General features: G+C 31.9%; 1 protein-coding gene across 7 annotated transcripts in view; it reads right to left on the bottom strand.

Moving 5' to 3' along the window:
• Positions 1–4,943: 4,943 nt before the first annotated feature.
• The window catches only part of Usp25 (ubiquitin specific peptidase 25), a 134,273-nt gene continuing 128,128 nt past the window's right edge, over positions 4,944–11,088 (bottom strand). For 6 of the 7 annotated variants that reach the window (XM_078044480.1, XM_078044474.1, XM_078044475.1 and 3 more), the window contains 3 exons: positions 8,413–8,536; positions 5,860–6,055; positions 4,944–5,547 (listed from right to left, as the gene is read on the bottom strand). In XM_078044480.1, coding sequence (XP_077900606.1) covers positions 5,375–5,547; positions 5,860–6,055; positions 8,413–8,536 — 493 coding nt within the window. In that variant the 3' untranslated portion in view covers positions 4,944–5,374. Of the gene's footprint in view, positions 5,548–5,859; positions 6,056–6,594; positions 6,692–8,412; positions 8,537–11,088 lie in introns of those variants that run through there. The other variant, XM_078044478.1, reaches the window with a different exon arrangement.

Here is an 11,088-nt window from a genome sequence, read left to right as displayed (position 1 = left end):
TGTGCCTTGAGCAACAATGGTAATATTTAAGTAGTAGAAAGAAAAGGAAACAAGAATGAATGCAGGCAGCAATTAGTTCTATAGAAAATGTTCTATATGGAGAGAGACACTTAACCTTGAAAGAATCTTCCAAAGTAATTTATATTGTAACCTCCATTTTATAAATGAAGAAACTGAGACACAGTAAGTTAAATCATCCTCTCAAGGCTCATCAGAGCAAGTAAGTCTAAGAGAAAGAGTCTGAATCCAGGGACTCTACTTCCAGAGTCCAGAGCCCATGCTCATGACCCATCCATTCAGGAGATGGAGAAAGAGACGAAAAAAAGAGAAGAGAGGGCGAGAGAGCATCAATATGGACTAAAAAATACCGGTGTATAGCTTTGGCTACAGTACAAGCCAAAATGGGTATGCTGTACAGATACGGAGGTAGTAAAACAATTTTAAGTCCTCTGCGTCTCATGTAAGAAATGGTTGTAATAGGAAAAGCAAATCCATCCACCCGACTTGAGCTTGGCTCAGTCACAGACTTTCAGATTAAGGCCACTGGTAGGCACATAAATTAAAATTGGAAGGGCAACTACTTAATTCACTGTTCTTCCTGAACCAGTTCCTTTTAAATAAGGCTTTGAAGAACATACATGAGGCTAATGGTGGAACAATCATCAGGAGTCAGAGGACGGACACTAAAGCAGGAGGGTTACAAGTTCTAGGCCAGGTTTGGCAACTTAGCAGAACCTATCTCAAAATTTGAAAAAGGTTGGGGATGTTGCCCAGTGGTAAAGCACCTCTGGGTTCAATTTCTAAATCTGTAGGACCAAACAAACAAACATGAGAGGAAACCTCCTCGTCATGCCTTGATGTATATAACCAGGGATATGAACATTAGTCTAGCTTTCTAGATTCCTGGAAAAAAAAAAAAGACAAACATAATGTAAAGGTTTTGGACAACTATAGGGTGAAAAAGAGTGGGATTTTTGGATTATTTCTGAAGAGCAAACATAACCTCAAAATAATGACTGTATTTTAATTAAATGTCTAAGTTCACTATATACATTTCCCCTTTATTTGTATTTTCTTCATAATATTGGGTTATCAACAATGGCCAACCCTGACTACATTCTGGTTAATGAATAATTAACTGTAAATTTACAGGTAGGGAGGTGCAAAAGTGAAAGAAGACCATACTTAATTTTCACAATTTTCTTGATAAGGCAAAGAAAGGATCACCCAGTGTTACAGCAGCTGACTGAATAAGAGGTTGTGGATGGTAGTGAAGATCTGAAATAGTCCTTAAGAATAGTACAGGGCTGGGGTTGTGGTTTAGTGGTACAGCTTGCCTAACACATGTGAGGCACTGGGTTCGATCTTCAGCACTACATAAAACTAAATAAGTAAAATAATGGTATTGTGTCCATCTACAACTAAAAAATTAAAAAAGATGATGATTAAGAGTAATACATGGAGCCAGGCATAGTGGCACACGCATGGAATCCCAGCAGCTCAGGAGGCTGAACAGGAGAGGATCGCGAGTTAGTGATGCACTAAACAACTCAGTGAGACCCAGTCTCTAGATAAAATACAAAATAAGGTTAGGAATATGACTTGCTGGGTGGTTGTGTGCATCTGAGTTTAATCCCAATACCTCCCCCACTCCAAAAAAAAGAAGAGTATGGCATGTGTGCATTCAACTGTATATAGTTCCTCCGTGATGACTCATTTATTTTTATTATTTTCAGTGTTATATACTCTATTTTTTAAAAAATTGTTGGTCGAACCAAAACAAAACAATGCTGGAAAGTACTGAAAAGAAAGGGAGAAATGATCTGTAAAAAAATACGGTTACTTCATTTTTGTAAATAACTCTCTCCCCTACCAATTTTCACTAAAACAAAAATAATAACAAACAACCCACCCCCATTTATGTGTGTATGAGTAAAGCGTGGGATGAAAAAGGGCCATGGAATAAGACACTTGCAAAACATAAACATCCATGGTATGCTGTTAGGTGAGACAGATGAAATAGACTCAAAATTCAACATGGATTATTTTCATTCATTCAACAACAATCTATTCAATGAAAATACCGAGTAATATAAGAGAATTGTGAGCAATTTATAATTTTTATTGCTATAATTTTAAGTGAAAGTTTTTTAAAAAGAGAAGAACTACAGATATTTGTACTACATCTTAAGGCAAAAAGAGAAGATACTAACAATCCCACTCTTACTCTGGGTAGAAGGTATATAAATTGTAGTGTTGTAGACTGATGACACACCACAATTCATGTTGATATCCCAAACCGCAATGTGAGTGTTTTTGATGGACCTTTATGGATGCAATTAAGATTAAACAGGGTCTTAGTGGTGGAGCCCTAGTTCATAGGAACTAGTGTCCCTCTGAAAAGAGGAGGACATGTCATAGATGTGTGCACAGAGAGGGTCAGTGGAGGGCATAGGAAGAAGGCCACTATCTACAAGCTAAGAGAGACCTTGGGAGAAATCAAACCTGCTAACGCCTTGATCTTGGACATTCAGACTCAAAAACCAACAAAAATAAACTTCTGTTATTTAAGTCACTACCTCTGTAGTATTTTGTTATAACATCCCTAGCAGACTACTATGTGCACTTTGGGTGAAGTTATCATGACCACAACAAAAAGTATTTAATCTATCTAACAATGTAAAGCAAAATAAAAAGTAAAACTGCACAAGATTATTCCCGTTCACCACCCTCCAAACATCCAAGTTTTTGTATATTGGGGGATGAGGGTAGGACTTATAAGCAAGTCAAATTCTGAATAACAAAACAAAGATATTAAACTTCTGGAGAACTAAATAAAAGAGAAGGAAAAATTTACCTCTTAGTTAAATGTAAACCAAAGCAAAAAAGAAAAAAAAGAAAAATTTCAAGTCACTTTGAAAACAGAAGTGAGAGAAATGTGGAAAAGCTTCCAATAAAGAATCCCAGGTGACTGGAAATTAAACAGCATAACTTTAAGGTGTACAAAATGCGACCAACAGTTTTAACTAGTGCAGTGGCTCTCAAATTTTAGCAAATGTTACAATCATGTCAAAGATTTACGACACACATAACTTAGAAGAGTTTCTGAATTCAGTCCTTAGATGGTGCTCAAGAATGGTCAATTCTGACATGTTTCTAGATTCCACACGCTGCTGGTTCTAGAAACTGCAGTTGGAGAAATACTAATTTAGTTTAACTATGAACTGTATTTTAATAAATATGATAAATATTAAGTGGTCATAGTGTTAAGGTTCACTTATGGCTACTGTTCCTTTCAACTGTGTGTTTATTAGAAGTTCCTACTGGTCTCAATTCTATCTACATAAATTCTATCCTGAACTATTTCAAAATTAATTTTTGAGGAGTAGGAAGAGAGTACTGCAATGACCAAAATGAGAATCATTTAAATTAAAATCAAACTTGCCACTGACAATAGTTCTATGAGGTTCCAATTCTTAAAAATCACTAGCTCTAAGTTATATTTAACTCAGTAAATTATATATAAAGAAATTTACCAACATAAATCTTAAGACTAGATTAAAAGTCAATATAAAAAGAAGATGTGGGCAAAGGTCATTTCTTTAAATAAGTTGTTTTGAAATAAGTTCTAGTACTTTTTTTTTTAAGTACAAAGTAAACACAGTAACAATACTTACCATCAGTGCAAGGGCCATATGATTCCCTGAATGTGCCTTTGAAGGAATGATTTCCATGTGGTATGGGAACACCTTTGTGTCTGATAGTCAATTGTATACACAAACAAAAACAACTCAACCATTGTGGTAGAGTGTTATAAAATATCGAAGCTACTTTACAAAAGCTATAATGATACATATGAAGTTTCTATACTTTTAAAAAGAATTGAAAACCAATGCAATATTCTCTTCAGTAGAGAGCCTAAATTCTACATTTTGATAGCTACAATATGCAAAATCTAATTTTATAACAGGAATAAAAGCAACTTCTTGTCATTACACATTAGCTATACAATGATACCTTTATAAAAAGTACCATGATAGATTATTATTTTTTTCTTCCTCTTCTATCCAGGATCTTTTGTGAGAGGCACTTTATAAAAAGTACTAGATTTTTCGACGCTATAACAAACATAGACATAGCGTAATGATATATTTTACTATGCTAACAAAGTATCATAAGAAATTTTTATAAATTCAAAAATAGGTTGTTGGTAACATCATTACCTTTAAAGCATTGATTTGACTTTCATTCACAATATTATTTCATTAATCTTAAACATCAGTTCCGTCTATAAAATATTCTACAGCTTTTTCCTTTTTGAAAATTAAGTAAATAAAAGCAGTTTAGATACTCGTGACTTCTAATTAAACAATATCAACTTCATTTCACAGCATTGATTAGCAGAGAACATTTTCAATTAAAGTGATATACAATTTACAAAAATAGAATGATTATATAATGCAAAACATTGTACTCCATTATGTAGAATATACATGTGAATATGTGTGTGTTTGTGTGTGTGTACACATATTTCTTTTTTAAGTTTCACAAATAGCCCTTATTCAAGTACTCTTTCAGGTTTCTCTTGAAATAATTACTTTGCTATATTATTTGTAAATACATAAAAAAACAAAAGGCTAATCTAAGAAAGATTAAGTTTCAGTGTACATAGACTTAAAAAATCGGCTGCTCACTTTAGTGAAAACCTGACTAAATTCATAACAAGTTTAGGTGCCATCCTAAGTTCAACAACTTAGTAAAAAATATAGAAATATTGTAAGTGTCAAATACCTAGTAATTTTCCAGTATGATACCATTATAGCAAAATAAAAAGACTGTACTAACCTACATCACCCAATCTTAATTCCCAGACAAAATTCAATTATATATTATAGCTAAAACAATGAACTAATATACAATATACCTGCTTACAAACACATAGGTAGCCATAAATAAAACTTTATTCTTTAATTTCATTTACAAGCTACCAAATATTATGTATCGTACACAAGTGCTGAACACTTAAAATGGCTGTCGTCATGGAAGAATCCAGACTGAATGGAAAGCTGCTGGACAAAGAAATGAGCAAAGTAACACTGTAACAGAAAGGTGGCAAAAGCAGTTTTGCCATAATAAAATCAGATTTATAATTATACATCAGTTCTGGTTAAAACAAAGTCTGAGTGCCATGCGATTCTCAGCTTTATTATTTTCAGTCTGGCTAAAGTCTGTATAGTCATTTTGTCTTTTGCAGTTATTAAAATTAAAAAAGTTAAAAACTATAGCAGCAACAAGCAAACCCTGTGACAGGAAGGCAAGGGTTAAGAACTAAAAAAAGTTTATACAGTGTGTTTAGGGAAAGTGTGTGTGCAGTTTATCTTCCATCAGCAGGAGTTCGACTGAGGGACAACATGATTCGGGCAAAGCGCTCACAGAGTTCATGTGTGGAATAGGAAGGTAACTTTGGTGGCTCATGGAAACCTTTAATCTCCGTAGAACAGTCAAGCAGTTTTGGCAGAAAATCGGTGAGCTTTTCTTGGAGGTTTGCTGCAACACAAAAAATCAGATGTATCAAAACACTGAGAAAAATTATCAAAAGAATATCAGCAATTATGATTATGTAGCAGAGGCCAGTTGATGTTTCATTTTGAAATATGTAAAATTAGTTGCCATTTTGTGGAAGAGATAAAATATAAATGGAAACAGCAATATGAACAGTTTAATTGGTAAATAGGGAAAAACCAGTAATGATGGGAATATAAGAATATTAAAGAATGTAAAATAGCAAGAATAAATATCTTATTTTAAATTCTTTTAATCCTAGCAACTCAGGTACTCATCAGTATTGTGTAAACTTACATTCCATTTCTTGTCCAAGGTACGAACACCATCGATTCCTCATATCTTCCACAGCAAGTATATCTTTCTCTTCCATTTCATCCACCAGGAGCAGGGGTAAAAATGGAACAATAAATTCATTCATGATAATCAAACCATTGTTTACTTCTCGATCCTCTCCAGATTCGAACAGTTCTGCAGCTTGCTCATTTAATTTCTTAATGCAATGAAAAAAAGAACAAGAGCTTTATTTCCTTTCTAATTAAATAAAATACTTGTGTTAACACTAAAACAACACAATAGGTATTTCACAAACAGTATTGAACAAATAGTAATCAAGAAAAACAACCTATTCCAGTACTGATAAATCTCTTTAGAAAAAAAAAATGTGCATATGATAGCAATAGAAATCAAAATAAAAAGCAGTAAATATAAAAATTTTTTAAAGTATATGTTCATCTTATATTACCTCAATCATCATTATTATAAAGGCCATTTTAAGAGATTTAGACTACATATTAATTTGAAAACTCATCATTATCTCTTATTTAAAGGTCAAATAAATATATACTATTATATTCATTGGTTTAAAAATGGAAAATAATTATTTTTTCCTTCAACAAGTTTTTGCTGTGTACACACCATATTCTACAAACTTCTCTACATACAGGGATACCCAAGGATTGTCAATTACTGCCAAAATTATTTTTTGAAAACAAACCTAATGATGGTAAACTTAATGAAACTTATACTGACTGAAACTGATAAGCATGCCGTGACGGGTAGGCTTCCTCACAGTCTGCCACCAAGAAGTGCTGTCAGCCTGGCACTTCCATCTGCCTCTCCTCCATATCTAAGGCACAATAAATCCATCTTCATTTTCTGTTGTTTACATTCCAGGACTTTTCACTTGGTGTCTCTTTGACCTGAATGACATTCGCCCTTCTCTACATTTATTCAAGGAGATCCAGATCAGTGTTTATCTATCTCTTAAAATTCTTTTGAACAATTCCAGACATCTCCTTTTGCAAATGCAAATACATATGAGGAATATAAAAATTATTTGTGTATGTATGTTACCAGATGATGGAGTTCTCTAAGGAAAGAAATTGTGTCTTACTTATCTCTGTATCCCTTAGAACTTGATACTCAGTAAATATACAATGTGAAAAAACTTGAAATGAACACTCCTGACCCAGTTTCATCTAAATCCCTATATAAAGTAACTAAGTGTAACCGCTTTACTATTAAAAATGAAAAGAGAAACATTTATCATTTTTTGAATATTTTAAGAACAATCATTTGGGTTGCATTTTTATTTAAAATCAGCTATAATAAAAACATTTCCATAGCCCCCAAATTCATTGTTCTAAGTTAAAAATTGCTCTAATACATTCAATGCATGTCTCTATGTACTTATATAAAACTCTGAATGCTTTTTAAGCTAAAATATATTTAATTCAAGTGTTCTTTCTCAGGGGAATATTTAAAAGCCCTTGAAACTGGTCAATTAATATTCTCAGGACTAGGGATAAGCACAGTTGTAGGTGTGAGGTCCTAGTTTTGATTCCCAGAGCCATAATAATAAATTACAATAACACCATCCCCAACTGACATAAAATCATCAACAATTTAAGTTTGAAAATGGACTCAAATGCAGCAAAAATCAGCTAAATAGTAACATTGTAAATTGCTAATATTCCTATTCAAATATTTTAACTACACACTACAATTAGTTTAAGCTGTGTGATTCTATTGAAAGAAAGCATTTCAACAGAAGACTAGTTTAAGTTTTTAAAGTACACTTAATCTATTTAATAAACCTATTGTGGGTTCAAAAAATATACACTCCTTGAACATCTTTGTCTCTCTGTTTTGAAAAAGAAAAAAAATACAACTTAGGAATTCACAATACAGATCAGAATGATGTATGATGTCAGTAATTAGTTAACTCAGTGAAATCTTAATAATAAAATTTTAATGGAATTTTTTATTTTCTAAAGGAAGGCTAGATGATTTAAGGAGCATCAATAAAGTACTCCAGACATTAGAAGTTAAATAAACTGGTGTAAAAAGAATTCTTTAAAGTAACTTTTGAAGTTTGTAATAATATTTTCAGCACTTATTAAAAATATTTAGGAGAAAAAACTACTAAATCCAGATGCAAAAAAAAAGAAAAATATTTCACAGTGAATTCTTTGCCATTATATACAAGTATACCATTTATAAAATCTCAGAACATCGATACTTTGTTTTCTAACATTTTTTTCCTTAAGATCTAAGCAGTCCTTCCTTGCCCACCAAAAACAGGAGTGGTAGTGTGATGATGAAATCTAACACACATGAAAACAATGTAATCTCATGTTAGGAACATTTCTGGCTTAACACCTGAATACCTGAAACTACAGAAGAAGGATAATGAACTTTTGCCACCTTAAGGGAACAGATCCAGTGTATAGAAACATCATTGTGGTTATTACCCTGCCAGGATTTAGTCAATCACTTACATGTGAGTCAAGAAAACTTGCCCAAGGAAAGACAAAATCATAAACATACACTGAACATTGAACTTACTAGTAAACATTCTCTTCTATAATGTGATATCAACTCTTCATCATGTCCTCTGTATGGGCCCTTAGACAAGAGCTCTTTGTTATTCTGATAAGCACAAATAAGGAACAGCAAGGAATCTATATAACTTAAAAATTAAAAACAAACATTGTATTAGCATTTCATTTTATTAAAATTTTTTATTCTACTTTGTTATATAAGACACAGCAGAATGCATTAACAATCATATTATACATATTGAGCACAATTTTTCATATCTCTGGTTGTATAGAAAGTATATTCACACCATCCATGTCTTCATACATGTACTTAGGGTAATGATGTTTAGCATTTCATATTTGTAAAGAAAAAAGTCAATTATAATTACAAAACAATTTAAATATATGCTTAAACCATACACTGTATGCCCTAGAAAATCTCTTAAGCAACAGCAACACATGACATATCTGTTTTCAAATAAAAAAAAATAGAATGTAGAAATTAATAAAAGTTCAGAGACGAGGCCATAGCTGACGAAATCAGCACCAAGTCTTTCTGATATTTATTTCTCTCTCTTTTTCTGGTACTGGAAATTGAACCCAAGAGCACTCAGCCACTGAACCACATCCCCAACCTTTTTAATTTTTATTTTGAGACAGATTCTTGCTAAGTTGCTTAGGGCCTTGCTAAGTTCCAGAGGCTGGCTTTGAACTTTTGATTCTCCTGTTTCCTAAAACACTGGGATTATAGGTGTGAGCCACCAGGCCCAGCTTATTTTTCTGATGTCTTCTATTTAGACTCAAAATTATGACTGATATGAAAGCTAACAATCTACTTATTTAACAACACAGCATCGGTTTTCTCTGTGAAGGACGGATTGGGATCTTTTGTTTCAAAATCACAAATATCCCCTGGTATATGTAGTGATTGATTGTCAAGTTTTCTGTATGTACATACACAGTTCTAGTTGTTGAGAAACATGTAGAAGACAGAAGAAAGAATATCCAAAGGCAACACAGGAAATGGAAAGAGAGAAAGGTTCTTCTAAATCTGGGAAATCTACTGGGATAAAATAAAAAGAATACTGTAAATAACACAAAAGGCTGATGAGGCAAAGTCTATGTGTTATGTATAAGCCTAGAATTCAAGAAGTTTAAACTAGGCTTGAAAAAAAAAGGGAAAATGTTTAACAGAGTATTGTGTTTTTATTGTCTTAACATGTTCAAAGAAAAACAGTCATATGTTTGTATAACTGAAATGTGAAAGATAGCTTTGAATCATTTTTGTCCAGTCATGAATGTTATCTTTTCACAAATTAGTGTAAAAGAAAATAACATCCTAAAAGAAGGAAATATGTAAAAGATTTATTTTTAAACTCTATATTGCCAATCAATGTTACTATTTATTATTTGCTTTCTGTGCTCAGATATGAAATAAATTATTTTCATACTCAATTACTAAGAGTAAAATTTGAAAACTAATATACACATTTATGACAAATCATATTACACATATGAAACCATCATGATAAGTTTTCAACATTTTTTAAAAAATGCTTTTTTCCTAAGAATTTGAGAAAACCTGAGTATGAAATTTTATTTTGAAATGATATGACTATGTTAATAAACATATTCTCAACTAAAGATTTTGTTTTATTAATGAAAAAAGGAAGTACTAATATAAAATATTTTTATTCTATTAAATTGTGGTGGTTGGTTGTTTAATAAATAACTGGTTCTTTTATCTTTCCTTTTATACCCATAATACTTGCTATTAAAAAGTCTCTCCTGAATGATATTAATATCTGGCTTTACAGACCTGTGTCATCACTCTGAGAATAGTTCTAAAATTATGATCTTTGTACAATTCTTCATGGAGAGGACAAAATGTTTAAACATTTTATCAATTTTAAATGCTTATGAATATATAAAAATTCGAAATAAAATTCAGCAGTCCAATTACTAATTCTTTTTATAAAATAAGACCATGTAACAATACACCTGTAATTCTAGCAATTCAGGAGGCTGACACAATTTTGAGGCCAGCCTGAGTGACCTAGCAAGACCCAGTCTCAAAATAAAAATTATAAAAGATGAGGAATTTTATTCATTGGCAAAATGCCCAATCAGACCTGGGTTCTATCCCCAGAAGAAGAAGAACAACAACAACAACAACAATAACAAAAAGACTGGTAAACTCGGTTCCTAAAACCATTTACTCCAATACGCACAGAACTGACAAAGACTCATCAACAAGTATTTAATTGCAGAGTTTCAATTCATTAAAAATAGGTTTGACACAACCTTTTGGCAATATTTTATATACCACTAGTTATGGTAACATTATTTAAGAAAGTCATAAGGCTAATATTTCTCCTAAAAACATACCATACTATTTGACATCATTAAAAATTTCTAATTGATAATCCCAATCTAACAAACATTGACTTGATGAACAAATACATATTTGAGAACTATCAAGCAAATTATGAAATTTAAACATTCTTCAAAGTTATATCTTTGAATGTCTTTTACCAAAGTTATATCTTTGAATGTCTTTTACCAAACTTTAAGAAGCCCAACAGACTTTGAGAAACTAAGGTAGAAGCTATGCGACTGGCTACAAAATGATATTTTTACTTTTTAATTAATTAAAAAGTAATTAATTAGATAATTAATTAATTTGTTATTATGAGACAGG

This window comes from Ictidomys tridecemlineatus, chromosome 3 (assembly GCF_052094955.1).
Source record: "Ictidomys tridecemlineatus isolate mIctTri1 chromosome 3, mIctTri1.hap1, whole genome shotgun sequence".
Taxonomy (NCBI): domain Eukaryota; kingdom Metazoa; phylum Chordata; class Mammalia; order Rodentia; family Sciuridae; genus Ictidomys; species Ictidomys tridecemlineatus.
Note: the sequence above shows the minus strand (reverse complement) of the source record. Positions and strands in the feature narration are given on the sequence as shown.